The sequence below is a fragment of the Oncorhynchus tshawytscha genome, linkage group LG09 (genome assembly GCF_018296145.1).
Source record: "Oncorhynchus tshawytscha isolate Ot180627B linkage group LG09, Otsh_v2.0, whole genome shotgun sequence".
NCBI classification, from domain to species: Eukaryota; Metazoa; Chordata; class Actinopteri; order Salmoniformes; family Salmonidae; genus Oncorhynchus; species Oncorhynchus tshawytscha.
This window is the reverse complement of record NC_056437.1, coordinates 51219734-51238766: the sequence shown is the minus strand read 5'-3', so window position 1 is coordinate 51238766 and position 19033 is coordinate 51219734. Positions and strand designations below refer to the sequence as shown.

General features: G+C 41.7%; 1 protein-coding gene across 2 annotated transcripts in view; it reads right to left on the bottom strand.

The window, feature by feature from the left end:
• Positions 1 to 530: 530 nt before the first annotated feature.
• Positions 531 to 19033, bottom strand: part of LOC112258097 (follistatin-related protein 4-like) — a 201948-nt gene continuing 183445 nt past the window's right edge. For both annotated transcript variants that reach the window (XM_024432208.1, XM_024432209.1), the window contains 5 exons: positions 18315 to 18433; positions 16495 to 16644; positions 15410 to 15517; positions 5173 to 5282; positions 531 to 5004 (listed from right to left, as the gene is read on the bottom strand). In XM_024432208.1, the coding sequence (XP_024287976.1) occupies positions 4296 to 5004; positions 5173 to 5282; positions 15410 to 15517; positions 16495 to 16644; positions 18315 to 18433 (1196 nt within the window). In that variant the 3' untranslated portion in view covers positions 531 to 4295. The remainder of the gene's footprint in view (positions 5005 to 5172; positions 5283 to 15409; positions 15518 to 16494; positions 16645 to 18314; positions 18434 to 19033) is intronic.

Here is a 19033-nt window from a genome sequence, read left to right as displayed (position 1 = left end):
TTTACATACAGAATAATTCAAAATGCTCTGAGATGGTTACTGGTTGGACAGAGGTGGGGGTGTTAGTTTAAAGAAGCTTTTATTTTAATATTTACCACTGTAAAACATATTTGCCACTGCATTTTAAAGACATAGAAGAATGGTTAAATGAGCATTTAGTGACCACCTAAAGTTTGAGTTTTGTTGCATTTAGGGGAGCTGAGCCCCCCTGACTCCCTCGCAATTCACACCTTGCACACACTCCTTGTCGTCCATGCAATTTAAAGGCAAAGTGATGTGAGATTGTGGAATCAGTTTACCTTTGGTCAACCATGTTTCATATTCAAATTTTTACTGAAGAGGCAATGCATCTTCACAACAGAAACAATCTTTGCGTGTTCTCTTTTGTCCTCTGTTTTGGCATCCATAGATTGGGTGATGAAATAAATAGCATCTAATGAGAATTTGGTTCCATTCTCATTATTTGCCAATTCTGTAGCATGTTCCTAAAAACAGAATGGTTAGAAGAAAATACGCTTCTTAGTAAATAGTCCATTTTATATTTTATTGAAAAACTGGGGGGAAAGAAAAATTACATCCCAGGCAACACAATACAGTATACAGTACAGTATGTCATATCCTTACAGTCAATGCTAATTCAAATACATCACTGGTGAGCTGGGTGTTGTCTGTGGGTAGATAATATGAGGTATAGACACTGGTTCCATACATTTCAGTTCAGAATGAAGCAACTCAAAAATATATTTAAAAAAATCTCAGAATATTTTAATATATTATTGTACAGAGGCAATTGTTAGGTGGGGGGAAAAAAGCATAGGAGTCATTAAAGGGAGACTCCACTCAAAAATGATATTTTGGTATTTTTGTTCATTAATCCACTGTCGATACAGTCCCAAAATGTTTTGCATGTCAGCAGTCAAGTTTTCAAGATACAGGATTTTCAAGAAGCAAAGTGTCACGTGCCACATCATCATGATTTTTCGAAACGCATCACCAAGTGGAAAAATGAAAAAAAAAGACTAAAAAATAGTTTTTGTGTGAAGTTTCCCTTTAACAATTGGAGGAGAAGTAATACATTTATACACCCAGACTGTTTTAACATCTTAGGAAAAATCTACTCACAAAACACATACATCATACAACAGTTATTGCCTTAACAATGAGAATGTGTTGCATAGAGATAAACCAGCATGGATACAGCTACAAGCCTTTAAGGTTGCCAAAGATCTTAGAACAGCACACATTTATCCTATAATTTAGGCCTCTTGTGTTGTTGATATTTATATAACATTTGACATATCTGCTGATTTGAATACTCTTAGTTGAGCCTATATGAATTCGTATCTGATAACTGTGTGGTTTTTAGTGCTTAAAGAACGGTGTAGCTCTGTTAACAATGTGAGATTTAGAGGCAGGCGTATCTTGCCGTTACTTAGCCAGTTACTGAGGGATGGGTAACACAAGCCCCATTTATACCTGGTGCTAACATGCATCCTTTGTCCTGATCACATTCTGATTGAGTCCACAATTTTAGGCAGCAGTAGACGATTAAAAGATGCTTTGTGATCTGATTGTTATCAGATCTTAGAAATGTAAACAGACAAGATAAGGACAAGATCAGGACAAGATCAGAACGAAGGATGCATGTTAGAGCCAAGTATTAACAGTGATAAAAATGTACGTTTCAGCCACGTATCAGCACAATGCTAATATATTGTTAGTGTTTAGTCAAAGTCATAGTTTCGTCCTAATAGTAAAGAATGTCTGCTGACCGGATGTTTTTTTTTCAGTCATAATACTGTCGCTCTGGTTAGCAAGAAGTCCCCCGTTGAGACTGGTCATTGTCGTAACTGCTGAAGAAGAGCTAGTATGTTGTCCTGGGGCAACCCAAAACCCATTACCACTGGACACATCCTGACTCAACCCAACAGAAAAAAAAACAAAGTGATGCTGTGTTCGCCATTGGCGGGTCTGGGCCACTCTTCTGAGCATTACAAAAGGTACTCCTCATTTAGAAACTACTCTTGCCTGGTTTCAGACAGAAAGCTACACTGGATCGATTGGGCTTTGGATGGAAGAAGAGTATTGTAAAGAGAGTCAGATGTGACAAAGGGATGTCTGCAACGTTTTCAGACCTGTGCTGTCCAGATGTCAGGATGACGTACTCTATGAGAAACTGCTGCACAAAAGAGCCAAATCCAGAGGCCCAGATATCAACAAACTCGTAACAATTTGATGTAATTGTAGCTCTAACAACTTGATGTAATGAACGTTGAAATACATATACAGCATCAGTTTGGGGTTATATACCATAGTTTGTCCTCACCGTTAGCAACAAACATATGTGTTTGGTGAAATTTGTCCCTGAATATTCACATATTTTATGTTCAAAGTAATTTATAATGTGACACAGCTGCACGTTTTTTTTTGGTAATTTTATTAGATATTATTTTACAAACCATTTCCCTCATAAACAAGAACACACCAAATGCATAAAGAAAACTGGACTCGTTTGAATGTGTTCTAAACAAGAACAATTTATATCTACAACAGTGTCAATGTCAATATCATACCAAGAGGTTCAGGTTTGCAGCCATGGTCTTGGTTAGAGACCAGGTATGTAATATATGTGACATTTTCACCAGCAACTGTACTGTTTGTGATCCTGTGTACTTGAAGGCCGGGATTCAATCAGAGGCGCATTGATGATAAGCACATTGCACTAGTGGCAATGTACCTTTTAAAGGCAATTTTCCTGACGATTGTGGATGTTTCATTCACTGTAAATGCTGCAGAAATTACCTTGTCGACAAGCAGAAATGACCTTGTTGATAACGCGCCTTTGATTGAATCCCAGCCGAAATGCTCTTAAACAATATTAGTGAGATGAGCCTCAACTCTCAGTACATGCATATGGAACACTCAGTTCTGATGATGCCTTTGGTGATGACTCACATGAATTATTCTGAAGTTACTCTGTAATGGTGGCAAAATAAGTACTTTGGTCTGAGTGCCTGATGCTTTTTGATGGCAATTACGGAAATGTTTTTTTGTTTTCCGTGACTGCAAAATAATTGGGCTTCAAATTGGGCTTTTTGAATATATATTACACATCTCTGCCTCACTCCTGGAACACACACATATTTCTCTCTCGATACAACAGTGTTCTAAGAAATGTCATCAAGCCTTAGCTTCTGTGTCAGATTGAGCCAAGGCAGTTACCGTAGCAACACATATCTAAATCGCAAACATGAGCAACACATCTGTTAATCTTGGTTTGTGTCTTTTTTTTTAATAACAGGCGTGTTTTGCTATTACTTGCTCGTCACATACAGTACTAGCCAACATTAGGGTAACAGGCACAGCTACTCCTTATGAGGGAAAGCTGTATTTCAGTTGTGGAGCAGTTGAAGAATGGAAACTAAGCTATAGGGAAACTGGATACACAGGACTTACAATACCTCCATGCTGATGAACAACACCCTTACAATGCTAGACTTTAGTGGACAGAGGACTAGGAGGTCACTGGATCAAAACTGGAAGTAGGCTTACTGTGTGAGAGAGGGTGGGGGACATACTATACCATATATATTCTTTGTACAATAACATGTTATCCACTGAATGGGTTTTCTACTGTATGCTATTAGATACTGTTCTTAGCTAAGGGATGGAAAAGTATTCTCTTTGGAAAGTAACAGGTCTTGACTAATACGGTACAACATGTTTCAAGCCAACCTGTATGTTGTTGGTCAGCATGAGAGCTTTTACAGAAAGTGTACAATAACATGGACAAGGACAAAGGCGAGTAACAGGGTGCTGTGGTTTTGGAAAGGACCGCTAACACATGTATACACTAGAGGCAGACAGACATCTTGTTGGGACTATTTGCAGTACTGGTGAACGACAAACATCTCGAAACCAAAAAGCGTTAGTCTAAAAAAAGTGAGCGTTGTGCATAGTTACATTTTCAAAATGTCATCATTATATCCCTCCTGTTATCTGCAGTGTTACAAGGAAGTGCAATGTACAACTCCTCTTAGTTAAGTACACATAGATCACAGTTGCACTAAAGGAACTCACCACCCATCTTCTCCCCGTAAAAATACCATAATATGATTTTCTAAATATTTTTTTCAATTATTATGTTTTGTGTACTTTTGTTACAATAACCCAGGTGTGTGTTCCTCACACTCAGTCCCATGGTTGAGTCCACTTATGTCCATATATATCTTAATTAAGTGTTTTGGCCTGATCTCTCCCTCTCTTTCTCTCCCTCTCCCCTTCTTCCCACTCTCTCATACCTCTCCCACCCACACCACTGTGTTCCCTCTCTTGATGTCTGACACCTCACAGTGGGGTGTGTTCAGTTTGCCGTTCAACACAAAGAGAGATTCCGCTGAGGGAGTGACCAAGTACTGGCCAAACAGTCCGCTGGACACCACCACCCTGTTGGGCCCCCCCCAGGGCCAGGTGTGGTGTGACAGGGGCTCCTTGAGGCTTCTGAGGACCTCAATGTGCCCTGTTGCCAGGTCAGAGAAGAGCAGGTCTGTGCCTGAGCCAGAGGCAGCTACCACAGTGTACTGGTTGGACTTAGTGAATGAGGGCTGGAAGATCAGGTCGGACACAACGAGAGAGGTGTCCAGCTCCCGGCTCAAACCCAGCACCCCCTGGAAGGACACTGTTTGAACTCTGACCTTGCCGCGCTGCTGGTCAGGGGTGATGATGTAGCGGCCATCCGGGGACACATAGGGCTGGCCCGTGATGTTGAGGTTGGGACCAATGACAGTGTCGGTGACACTGTCGATGAGGAGCTGTGGCTGGGCTGACGAGGGGTCCCTGCTCTGAGACTGGCACTGAATGAAGTAAAAGCCACTCAGGTGTGTGTAGGCCATGCTGACGGGCACACAGCTGTAGTTCTTCAGGCTGATGGTTTTGACTCGGTGGAAGGTCTCCAAGTCAATCTTATGCACCGCAGGTTCAGATTTGAGGAAGACGAAGCCAAACCTAAGACGACAAAGTTCAAGGGAAAGGTTAATGGTCTTTTTTGGGTGATTACGGTGTGGTTAGGATTCTCATTAAATTATAATTTGCTCTTTTCCCCTCCATTTGAGAGAGATCGCGAAGATGAGGTGGTGAGGTCACCAGTGTTAAAGGTTAACGGGCCTTCTGTACCTGACGTGTGTGATAATGAGGTTGGTTGGGGGGATGAAGAAGTCATCAACCCTCTGGAAGGGGGTGCGGATGGTGTGGTGCACCTCTCCAACACTGGCCTGGGGAATCACCTAGAACAGAGCAGTCAAAGGAGAACATGAGAACAGGAATTATACAAATACAAGTGTCACTTACCTGGCAAGAGAACATAAAAAGAGAGCATGGGTTGGAGCGTTTACTTAAACATAACAGCGAAACACTTCGAAGGCAATGTTGCCATATACTCTGAACTCCAAAAGTACTGGGAAAGTGACAGACTGTCAGCTTTAATTTGAAGGTATTTTCATCCATATCGGGTGAACCATATAGAAATGACAGTACTTTTTGTACATTTTAGGGGACCAAAGATATTGGGACAGATACACTTATACAGTGCCAGTCAAAAGTTTAGACACGCCTACTCCTTCCAGGGCTGTTATTTATTTTTACTAATTTCTACATTTTTGAGTAATAGTGAAGACATCAACAATATGAAATAACACATACAGTTGAAGTCAGAAGTTTACATACACCTTAGCCAAATACATTTCAACTCAGTTTTTCACAATTCCTGACATTTAATCCTAGTACAAATTCCCTGTTTTAGGTCAGTTAGGATCACCACTGTATGTTAAGAATGTGAAATGTCAGAATAATGGTACAGAGAATGATTTATTTCAGCTTTAATTTCTTCCATCACATTCCCAGTGGGTCAGAAGTAAACATGCATTCATTTAGTATTTTGGTAGCATTGCCTTTAAATTGTTTTACTTTGGTCAAACGTTTCGGGTAGCCTTCCACAAGCTTCCCACAATAAGTTGGGTGAATTTTGGCCCATTCCTCCTGACAGAGCTGGTGTAACTGAGTCAGGTTTGTAAGGCACCTTGCTCGCACACACTTCTTCAGTTCTGCCCACACATTTTCTATAGGATTGAGGTCAGGGCTTTGTGATGGCCACTCCAATACCTTAACTTTGTTGTCTTTAAGCCAAAGTACATTCATCTCTAGGAGACAGAATGCGTCTCACTTTCCTGAGCGGTATGACGGCTGCGTGGTCCCATGGTGTTTATACTTGCGTACTATTGTTGGTACAGAAGGACGTGGTACCTGCAGGCGTTTGAAAATTGCTCCCAAGGATGAACCAGACTTGTGGAGGTCTACATTTTCTTTTCTGCGGTATCAGCTGATTTCTTTTGATTTTCCCATGATGTCAAGCAAAGAGGCATTGAAGGTAGGCCTTGAAATACATCCACAGGTACACCTCCAATTGACTCAAATGATGTCAATTAGCCCATCAGAAGCTTCTAAAGCCATGACATAATAAGCTGTTTGATGGCACAGTCAACTTAGTGTATGTAAACTTCTGACCCACTGGAATTGTGATACAGTGAATTATAAGTGAAAAAATCTGTCTGTAAACAATTGTTGGAAAAATGACTTGTGTCATGCACAAAGTAGATGTCCTAACCGACTTGCCAAAACTATAGTTTGTTAACAGGACATTTGTGGAGTGGTTGAAAAATGAGTTTTAATGACTCCGACCTAAATACATGTAAACTTCTGACTTCAACTGTATGGAATCATGTAGTATCCCAAAAAAATGTTAAACAAATGAAAATATATTTTATATTTGAGATTCTTCAAAGTAGCCACCCTTTCTTTGCCTTGATGACAGCTTTGCACACTATTAGCATTCTCTCAAACAGCTTCATGAGGTAGTCACCAGGAATGCATTTCAATTAACAGGTATGCTTTGTTAAAAGTACATTTCTGGAATTTCTTTCCTTAATGTGTTTCAGCCAATCAGTTGTGTTGTGAGAAGGTAGGGGTGGCATACAGACAATAGCCCTATTTGGTAAAAGACCAAGTCAATATTATGGCCAGAACAGCTCAAATAAGCCAAGAGAAATTACAGTACATCATTACTTTAAGACATGAAGGTCAGTCAATGCGGAACATTTCAAGATCTTTGAAAGTTTCTTCACGTGCAGTCGCAAAACCAATCAAGCGCTACCACAAAACTGGCACTCGTGAGGAACGCCACAGGAAAGGAAGACCCAGAGTTACCTCTGCTGCAGAGTATAAGTACATTAGAGTTAACTGCACTTCAGATTGCAGCCCAAATAAATGCTTTTCAGAATTCCAGTAACACACATCTCAACATCAACTGTTCAGAGGAGATTTCATGAATCAGGCCTTCATGGTCGAATTTCTGCAAAGAAACCACTACTCAAGGACACCAATAAGAAGAAGAGACTTGTTTGGGACAAGAAACAGGAGCAAATGGACATTAGACCGTCCTTTGCTCTGATGAGTCCAAATTTGAGATATTTGGTTTCAACCGTTGTGTCTGTGTGAGACACAGAGTAGGTGAACGGATGATCTCAGCATGTGTGGTTCCCACCGTGAAGCATGGAGGAGGAGGTGTGATGATGCTTTGCTGGTGACACTCTCTGTGATTTATTTAGAATTTAAGGCACACTTAACCAGCATGGCTACCACAGCATTCTGCAGCGATACGCCATCCCATCTGGTTTGCACTTAGTGGTACTATCATTTTTTTTTAACAGGACAATGACCCAAAACACACCTCAAGGCTGTGTAAGGGCTTTTTGACCAAGAAGGAGAGTTATGGAGTGCGGCATCAGATACCTGGCCTCCAAAATCACCCAACCGCAATCCAATTGAAATGCTTTGGGATGAGTTAGACGGCAAAGGGAAGGAAAAGCAGTGAACAAGTGCTCAGAATATGTGGGAACTCCTTCAAGGCTATTGGAAAATCATTCCTCAAGAAGCTGGTTGAGAGAATGCCAAGAGTGTGCAAAGCTGTAATCAAGGCAAAGGGTGGCTACTTAGAAGAATCTGAAATCTAAAATACATTTTGATTTGTTTAACACTTTTTTGGTTACATGATTCCATATGTATTATTTCAGTGTTGATATCTTCACTATTATTCTACAATGTAGAAATTAGTAAAAATAAAGAAAAAACCTTGAATGAGTAGGTGTGTCCAAACATTTAACTGGTACTGTATCTGTATTAAAGTAGTCAAAAGTTCAGTATTTGGTCCCATATGCCTAACACGCAATGATTACATCAAGTTTGTGACTCTGCAAACTTGTTGGATGCATTTGCTGTTTTCCCAATAGAAATGAATGGTAAATAATGTATTGTGTCGATTATTTCATCATATACAGTGCCTTGCGAAAGTATTCGGCCCCCTTGAACTTTGCGACCTTTCGCCACATTTCAGGCTTCAAACATAAAGATATAAAACTGTATTTTTTTGTGAAGAATCAACAACAAGTGGGACACAATCATGAAGTGGAACGACATTTATTGGATATTTCAAACTTTTTTAACAAATCAAAAACTGAAAAATTGGGCGTGCAAAATTATTCAGCCCCTTTACTTTCAGTGCAGCAAACTCTCTCCAGAAGTTCAGTGAGGATCTCTGAATGATCCAATGTTGACCTAAATGACTAATGATGATAAATACAATCCACCTGTGTGTAATCAAGTCTCCGTATAAATGCACCTGCACTGTGATAGTCTCAGAGGTCCGTTAAAAGTGCAGAGAGCATCATGAAGAACAAGGAACACACCAGGCAGGTCCGAGATACTGTTGTGAAGAAGTTTAAAGCCGGATTTGGATACAAAAAGATTTCCCAAGCTTTAAACATCCCAAGGAGCACTGTGCAAGCGATAATATTGAAATGGAAGGAGTATCAGACCACTGCAAATCTACCAAGACCTGGCCGTCCCTCTAAACTTTCAGCTCATACAAGGAGAAGACTGATCAGAGATGCAGCCAAGAGGCCCATGATCACTCTGGATGAACTGCAGAGATCTACAGCTGAGGTGGGAGACTCTGTCCATAGGACAACAATCAGTCGTATATTGCACAAATCTGGCCTTTATGGAAGAGTGGCAAGAAGAAAGCCATTTCTTAAAGATATCCATAAAAAGTGTTGTTTAAAGTTTGCCACAAGCCACCTGGGAGACACACCAAACATGTGGAAGAAGGTGCTCTGGTCAGATGAAACCAAAATTGAACTTTTTGGCAACAATGCAAAACGTTATGTTTGGCGTAAAAGCAACACAGCTCATCACCCTGAACACATCATCCCCACTATCAAACATGGTGGTGGCAGCATCATGGTTTGGGCCTGCTTTTCTTCAGCAGGGACAGGGAAGATGGTTAAAATTGATGGGAAGATGGATGGAGCCAAATACAGGACCATTCTGGAAGAAAACCTGATGGAGACTGCAAAAGACCTGAGACTGGGACGGAGATTTGTCTTCCAACAAGACAATGATCCAAAACATAAAGCAAAATCTACAATGGAATGGTTAAAAAATAAACATATCCAGGTGTTAGAATGGCCAGGTCAAAGTCCAGACCTGAATCCAATCGAGAATCTGTGGAAAGAACTGAAAACTGCTGTTCACAAATGCTCTCCATCCAACCTCACTGAACTCGAGCTGTTTTGCAAGGAGGAATGGGAAAAAATGTCAGTCTCTCGATGTGCAAAACTGATAGAGACATACCCCTAGCGACTTACAGCTGTAATCGCAGCAAAAGGTGGCACTACAAAGTATTAACTTAAGGGGGCTGAATAATTTTGCACGCCCAATTTTTCAGTTTTTGATTTGTTAAAAAAGTTTGAAATATCCAATAAACGTCATTCCACTTCATGATTGTGTCCCACTTGTTGTTGATTCTTCATAAAAAAATACAGTTTTATATCTTTATGTTTGAAGCCTGAAATGTGGCAAAAGGTCGCAAAGTTCAAGGGGGCCGAATACTTTTGCAAGGCACTGTATTTAAAGTAAAAAATCTAAAACAAAATTGAAAACCATAATTTATCGAACCGAAACCGAACTGACTTCAAAAAGCACTAATCGCTCCGCAATAGCTTACAGTCTCCACTTTATCCACATTGTATCATTTCAAATCCAAGGTGCTGGAGTACAGAGCCAAAACAAAAACAAATGTGTCAGTGTGCATTGGGAAGTATAGTTAAACTGATGATATATGGCCTCACCTCAAGACATGATAGACGAATGTATTGGCTAATGGTTGCTTGAGAAGATACAAGTCACAAGTCAAAGGTGGTCGTCTGTCTCATCCATTTCTCATTGGACGATCTATCCATCCACTTTATTGGCCCCACCCAGTAGGTACATGACAAATGCTTCATCAGGTACCCTACATTAATCAGGTCACTGTCAAGGACTTGTGGGCTGTTTATGTGACCACTGCATAGCTTGGCTTGTTTAAGGAACCCCAGTAAATATTTCATGTAGAAGCTATTTGAATTAAAGAGAAAACAACTAAAGACACTAATCTGAAGTCTGTGCCATCCCTACTAAAGCTCTAAAGCCATCACATTGTCAGTGGGGGACCTGATTTTGTATTTTGCAGTCTTCCTATGAGCGAACTATACTGACAAATTTAAAAAAAATGTTTTAATGCAGCGCCCTTTGCCATTGCAGTCAACAGAGCTACAGAGTCCCGGATGTAACAAAACATCCGTTTTTTTTTTAGAGAGAAACCTTGTTAATAAAGAAGGTCATTAGAGATGTTACATTGTTACAATGGTGAAAAGTTAATGAGATCACATAAGTCATGTCTAATTAGGAAGTTATGCTCTCACAGGCTCACATCATAGAAGTCATGTCTAATTAGGAAGTTATGCTCTCACAGGCTCACATCATAGAAGTCATGTCTAATTAGGAAGTTATGCTCTCACAGGCTCACACCATAGAAGTCATGTCTAATTAGGAAGTTATGCTCTCACAGGCTCACATCATAGAAGTCATGTCTAATTAGGAAGTTATGCTCTCACAGGCTCACATCATAGAAGTCATGTCTAATTAGGAAGTTATGCTCTCACAGGCTCACATCATAGAAGTCATGTCTAATTAGGAAGTTATGATCTCACAGGCTCACATAATAGAAGTCTTGTCTAATTGGGAAGTAATGCTCTCACAGGCTCACATCATAGAAGTCTTGTCTAATTGTGAAGTAATGCTGTCACAGGCTCAGGATGCTGTAAACTTAACACCACCACCCTGGCACATATTGGTCATATGCACCATGTTACTGTATTTTACCTCGGCTATTATTTTCTCTCCTGTATTACACCTATTGTGTAGGTTTAACACTGAAGGGAAATTGGTTTGTACTGACTGAGTACCTTTTTATATTGAACTGTACTTACTTCAAGGCAGACTGGTGGATCTCAATGTTATTAAGAAATGCTTTATATATTCTATATTGTAGGTCCCCACTTTACAAGAATATTACACTGTTCTTAGACTCTATTATGAGGGTAAAGTAATGTGAAATTGTACTATAAATCCAAGCTCACACAAGCCAAGGCTCGTGCAAACCTACTTACTAATATCCAACTAACAGGCCTCTACTGGCCAATTCCATTATCCAAGTATCTATTACAGTTGCATCTTTTGATCATGCTGAGGTTTCAACATATTCCAGCGTCTTGCCACTGTTATGTTGTAAGCTCATATCAACATGTTTCTAAACCCTAGTTTCATAGGTAATTATCTAATGATCCTGTAGCCAAATTTCAACATATATATACTGAACAAAAATATAAATGCAAAATACAACAATTTCAATGATTTTACTGAGTTACAGTTCATATAAGGAAATCAGTCAATTGAAATAAATGAATTAGGCCCTAATCTATTGATTTCACATGACTGGGCAGGGGCACATCGAGTTTTTCTCAACAAAAGGTCTTTATTACAGACAGAAATACTCTTCATTTTCATCATCTGTCCAGGTAGCTGGTCTCAGGTAATCCCACAGGTGAAGAAGCCAGATGTGGAGGTCCTGGGCTGGCGTGGTTACACATGGTCTGTGGTTGTGAGGCCGGTTGGACATACTGCCAAATTCTCTAAAACGAGGTTGGAGGAGGCTTATGGTAGAGAAATTAACATTACATTCTCTGACAACAGCTCAGGTGGACATTCCTTCAGTCAGAATGCCAATTGCACACTCCCTCAAAACTTGAGACATCTGTGGCATTGTGTTGAGTGGCAAAACTGCACATTTTAGAGTGGCCTTTTATTGTCCTCCAGTACAAGGTGCACCTGTGTAATGATCATGCTGTTTAATCAGCTTCTTGAGATGCCACACCTGTCAGGTGGATGGATTATCTTGGCAAAGGAGAAAGGTTTACTAACAAGGATGTAAACAAATTTGTGCACAACATTTGAGAGAAATAAGCTTTTTGTGCATATGGAAAAATTCTGGGATCTTTTATTTCAGCTCATGAAACATGTTGCGTTTATATTTTTGTTCAGTATATATTGTAGCCTAGGCCTTTATTTCCTGCAAAATCACACTCATCCCACTGTAAGCAAGCTTATAGCCTACTGCTGAAAGAGAAGGCAAAGAGGGGTGGGCTGATCAGCTGATCATAGCAAATGTAGATGATGTAAATCAGCTAGTTAGCTATGCTGTTGAAACAATCTAACTAGTATTAATCTGTAGTTGGAGTTTGTTCGAGAAGGGTGCAGCTGCAGACCAATATGGCGACCGAAGTACGGGCGAGTGGGTGTGTCGAAGGGAAAGTAGTGGCCGTGAGGAAAGGAGTGGGTGTGTCAAAAGGAAAGTAGTGGGCGTGTGGAAAGGAGTGGCTGTGTCAAAAGGAAAGTAGTGGGTGTGTGGAAAGGAGTGGGTGTGTCAAAAGGAAAGTAGTGGATGTGTGGAAATTAGTGGGTGTGTCAAAAGGAAAGTAGTGGGCGTGTGGAAATGAGTGGGTGTGTCAAAAGGAAAGTAGTGGGCGTGTGGAAATTAGTGGGTGTGTCAAAAGGAAAGTAGTGGGCGTGTGGAAATGAGTGGGTGTGTCAAAAGGAAAGTAGTGGGCGTGTGGAAATGAGTGGGTGTGTCAAAAGGAAAGTAGTGGGCATGTGGAAATGAGTGGGTGTGTCAAAAGGAAAGTAGTGGGCATGTGGAAATGAGTGGGTGTGTCAAAAGGAAAGTAGTGGGCATGTGGAAATGAGTGGGTGTGTCAAAAGCTACAGGTTAGACGGTTTTGACTGAGCTGTGTTTTTTTCTTACTGCGCAATTACTGTACATTGAGCTTCCCCGTACCACGAGAGTTTGGACTTCTGGTTTGAAGCCGGAGGGTGAGTCTGAGTCGTATTTCACTGTTAGTTTTAAACAAATAATTGTACATTTTCAGATATAAAACAGACCATTTTGTTTTTAATTAAAAGTACTGATGATGAATATACCATTGTTTGTATGCCCGTGCTTACTGTGACTGCCACCCATGCCGTTGCTTGGCAAACGGTGTTGTTGCCATTCATGCCCTCCCGAATTGAGTAGTAGACTGTATGTGTGTATCAAGGTGACACCTAGATGGTTATCAACATGAGTTATTTCTTGTGTAGGCTGTTATCCTAATTGAAATAAAATCATGGGAGGAGAAAAATGACCGTGTTAGCTGCCCGGTGGGAAGCAACTCTGTTCGGCATGCACATGATACAACACTGATGCACTAGTCATTCGCACTGGCTTATCGACTTGTCGCGCATCCCAATCAGCCACGCAAAACAGTCTTGATTGGCAACAAATCTGCCCATATTGGGCCTCAGCTACCCATACTTGGTTTGTTCTGCTGCTGACATCTACCTCTTAGGCCTACGAACAAACACTCAAATTGAAGCCTTTCCTGTTCCTGACAGTGAGATGACACATACAACTAGCTACTACACTAAACGTTTAGCACAGGTAGCTTCTGCCAGCAGGAATGAGTGCAATATGTGTTCGCATGGGGCCATTTTCCAAGATACAGTTGTTTTGAAATGAGCTAGTTTGATGGGCAACTCATTTTTTTTTTAAACAAGTGAGAAAATAGACTTAAAGTGAAATAAAACGAAACAAGGCCACCAATCTGAAAGGGGACTTTTTTCATAGGATGGGGGGAAAAAGAGCAGGTGGTCAGACACTCTTAGACCTCTATCGGTGCATCTGCTTGATTACCGCACATTTCTCTCTCTGTGGTCCTCTGTAGCTTTAGTTGGTGGACCGTGGTGCTTGTGATGCCAGGACAGTGGGTTTGAGTCCTTGGACCACCGATACGTAAGACGTAGGCACGCAGGACTGTAAGCCACTTTGGATAAAAGCATCTGCTAATGCATTATTATATTACCTCTGCCTCAATCGCTGTCTCTGAATAGCCAGCATTGGCACATGCATACGTCGACAGTGAGACCCATCAGACAGTTGGAAAGGCTTTCCCTCCCCTTTCAACATCCCTGCGCCTTCATTTGTTTTTATCTAATAAATTGACAATCTCACTTGGACGTTTGCTTAGAGATATTGAGCTAGTAAAAAAAAGGAGGTGTTTAAATGTTGAATTGGAGAACGGAGTACTGCCGGTGCTCAGGTCAATTACTTGCATTCCAAGTAATAATGACATTATCAAGCCATTTATCTGCCGTGTGATCCATATGCCCCACAGTCAGTTATGCAGATTGCCTGAAATTGAATTTTGGACCGAATGATTCAAGCCTCATTTTGTAATTATTCATTACTTTTGAGCGACAACAGAACGCCAGGCGTGTTTGAGTAGTTCTGACAATTCACCCGAATGCTTATGCAGAGCCGTTTGAGAATTTACAACACTTTGAAGAATGAACGGAAAATCACTTTGTTTGAGATAGAAAAGTGCTTTTCAAAACGGCCTCGCCTCCTCTTTATTTGAGACACATTGCGTCTCGGTTGGTAGTGAGAACATATTAGGATTTCACAATGAGCTCAAACTGACAAATGCTCACATACTCTCCCTTGCTAATAAGGCTGTTAGCAAGGGAGAGTATTGGCTACTGACAGACAGAGCACCTCACAAGATTTTAATAGAATTCCCAAGGAAGAGGAAAATAACAATAAACATGTTGTGGCCATTGCAAAATGACAATGTAGTCCCTCAGCAGTTGAAGTAAGCTGTGCTGCTGCCCTCGGTTACCTCAGCCCTATAAATACTACCCCTGGGGGGGGCTGTAATCATCCCTGAAGGCACTGTCTACAGCTGTAAATTGTAGTTTGCGAACATTGCGAAACATACATAGATTAAATACTCACACAAATAAGATACTTGCTCATACACACATACACACACACACACACACACACGAATGGACAAAAATACACAAGTGCACACCAATAACTCCTTACCTTTAAGGTTGGGTGGGACTTCTGCATGCTGCCCCAGCTTAGCACCCAGACCTGGTCATGTGACTTGTCATAGAGCAGCTTCACTGGGAAAGGATCTGTCTCTACCGTCTTGGGTTGGGAGAGAGAGAGAGAGAGACACACACAGAAGCGTGATCTGTTTCACCTGTCCTTGTGATTGTTTCTACCCCCTCGAGGTGTCGCTGATTTTCCCTTGTGCATTTATCCCCGTTTCCCGTCTCTTTGTGTCAGTTCGTCTCGTATGCTGAAGTCAAGCAGCGTGTTTGATCCCGTGCTCCTGCTTTTCTATTCTCTTCGACTAGTCCTCCCGACCCCCCCCTCCCTTTCCCATCGCCACCCCCAGTGAAGCGCGACAGAGGCATGTGTTCAGTAATGGGAAGCCAGCCTATTTATTTTCCACTGGTCAGCTATGTGTCAACAGCACTCCCACTCCGAGACCCCTCAGAGGAGGAGGGGGACGCTGACGCTGCCACTCACATGTCAGAGAAGGGGAATGGGGGGGGGCAGAGTGCACCAAACAATGAGACATACAGGCAACTGACCGCTCGCCACATCCCCCTGTATACTCCTAGTTTGTTACAGACACATCTCACTTACTATCAGCTCACTGTTCTTTTACAGCCATTTTATTTTTACAGCATTTCTCCAGCTAAAGAGTTATATTACATTTTTTAAAATAATGTTCAGTATCTAATATCATGCAGCGTGACAGTAAACGAAAATGACTTTGCTGTTGTTGCTGTTGTCGAGTCAACATATGAGCACAAGAAGGGTGCTCTTTCTGTCTCTTTCAAAAGACTCCCAGAAACGTCTCCGTAAAGAGTGGAGACGGCTGAGATAGAGGGTGAGGTACAGTAGGCAGAGAGAGATGGAGGGAAAGAGGAAAGGGATGATGCATTAACCCCCTGCCCTCACACACACCTGTGAGGGTATGGCGAAGTGTGACAAGAGCTTGGCGATTGGGAAACCACTAGCTTGTCTGTTTTCAGCCCTCTTCTTCTTGTTTAGAGAGCGGGGGGGACCGCTCTCTAAACAGCTCATAGAGAAGATTAATAATACCAACCAACCTGCACCACATTCTGGGCCTGGGTGTCGATGACCAGCAGGCGTTTCTGAAGGGGCTGGGTGACGTAGATGTATTTATCCCTCACACTGACCGCTGAGGACCACACACAGTGTTCTGGAGACACACCTTCACCTTTCGGGCACATCTCCTCCTGGAGAAAGAATGGGATGGAAGAAGAGATCGAATGGAGGAACGAAAGACGGGAAGAAGGGAGGAAGCAGAAGAAGACGATGACGAAGAAGAAGAAGAAGAAGAAGCAGAATAGAAGGGAGCGCGGCGAATCCACGGTTAATCACATAGCTTCCACACACGGGATAGGGCCATCATGCAGCAGAGAAAATGCTGTTTACAGCAGCAATGGACTAACACATGCCTTATTACGTTTGCATTGATCTGTAATACAATTACCGCAATCTGTACAACTTAAATCCCTCAGAAAAACAAGCAACTTTTACCAACTTAAGCCCATTACTTTGGAAGAGCGATGTTCTCTAGTACAGTATATTACAGACGTGCAGGGTTACTGTGAGCTATTGACTTGGGGTCTTTGGCTAATGGACATTCGTAATCCCGTAACATTTAGTGAACGGAGGGCACAGATACTGGCAATGGGCTGTTGTCGAGTGTGTGTATGTGTGTGTGTGTGTGTGTGTGGGGGGGGGGGTACATCTGTACAATGCATTCGGGAAGTATTCTGACCCATTCCCTTTTTCCACATTCTGTTACGTTACATCCTTTAAATGTGTTAAATTCCTTTTCCCCTCAATCTACACACAATACCCCATAATGTCAATGCGAAAGCACGTTTTCCAGAAAGTTTTGTCTATGTATTAAAGTAAAAAACAGAAATACCTTATTTACATAAGTATTCAGAACCTTTGCTATGAGACTCGAAATTGAGCTCAGGTGCATCCTGTTTCCATTGATCATCCTTGAGATGTTTCTACAACTTGATTGGAGTCCACCTGTGGTAAATTCAATTACTTGGACATGATTTGGAAAGGCACACACCTGTCTATATAAGGTCCCACAGTTGACAGTGCATGTCAGAGCAAAAACCATAGAGCTCAGAGACAGGAGAGGGTACCAAAACATTTCTGCAGCACTGAAGGTCCCCAAGAACACAGTGGCCTCCAACATTCTTAAATGGAAGAAGTGTGGAACCACCAACACTCTTCAGAGAGCTGGCCGCTCTTTGCCTGAATGCTAAGAGTCAATTCTAGAGGAAACCTGGCACCATCCCTACGGTGAAGCATGGTGGTGGCAGCATTATGCTGTGGTGATGTTTTTCAGCGGCAGGGACTGGGAGACTAGTCAGGATTGAGGGAAAGATGAACGTAGCAAAGTACAGAGAGATCATTGATAAAAAAAACACCTCCAGAGTGCTCAGGACCTCAGACTGGGATGAAGGTTCACCTTCCAGCAGTACAAGCACACAGCCAAGACAATGCAGGAGTGGCTTCGGGACAAATCTTTGAATGTCCTTGAGTGCCCAGCCAGAGCCTGGTCTTGAACCCGATTGAACATCTGACCTGAAAATAGCTGTGCATCAACACTCCCCATTGTCATTATGGGGTGTTGTGTGTAGATTGCTGAGGATTTCTATTTATTTAATACATTTTAGAATAAGGCTGTAACGTAACAAAATGTGGAAAAAGTCAAGGGGTCTGAATACTTTCTGAATGAACCGTATATCTGTAAGAGTGAGGCTTATTCCCTTTGGATTAGTATATATTTAATATCATCTCAAGTCATAAAAAGTCCACAAATACAAAGTCCAAAAAATCATTATCCTCTAAAACATGTACAGTATGTACTCACATAGCTGGCCATGATCCTCTCGGTGCACTTGATGTGTCTGCGTATCTCACACTTGCTGGGCTGCAGCACCGTGATGCCCTCATCAGAAAACACATAGAACATGTTCCCTACGCTCAACCCTGGGGAGATGGGACGTAAAAATTGGTTCAGCTAACATTCAAGAGCCTACCAGAGCCTACAGACCCTGTTAGCAACGCCTGAGCTGTTGAATGACTGGTGGTGTTGTCAGGCATTTTGACAGCACAGTCAGTCTCTGTAAACAGCATGTCTAGCGAGTGAATTGTGAGGCTGTCTTCTCAAACTTGATAGCCGCTATGAGCGCAATAACATTTTGCGGGCCAGTTACCTGACCCTAAACAAGAGCTGTTAACTAGACAACTGTTATTCATGCTTTGGAAAAGCACATTGTGTGGGGATGGATGGCAGGTTACATCATATCGAATGACGAGGGGAAATCAAACCGTGAGTGCTGCTGACACAGTCATGTTGTGTGACGTGCAGGCCAGTGGTGCAGTCTGCATCAGGATTCAAACGGGTGGGCCTCTCTCATACTCTCTAATCAGCCAAAAGAGTTATTCTCATATACACATTTTGGTGTCACAACTAGATTATGCTGTTCTGAGGAAGAGTTACGTGTGCTGAAGTGTTGAGGCAGGCCTGTAACAAAACTGTTTTAATTGTGTGTATATTTTCATGGTTAAGTCTTTGTGATATAATGT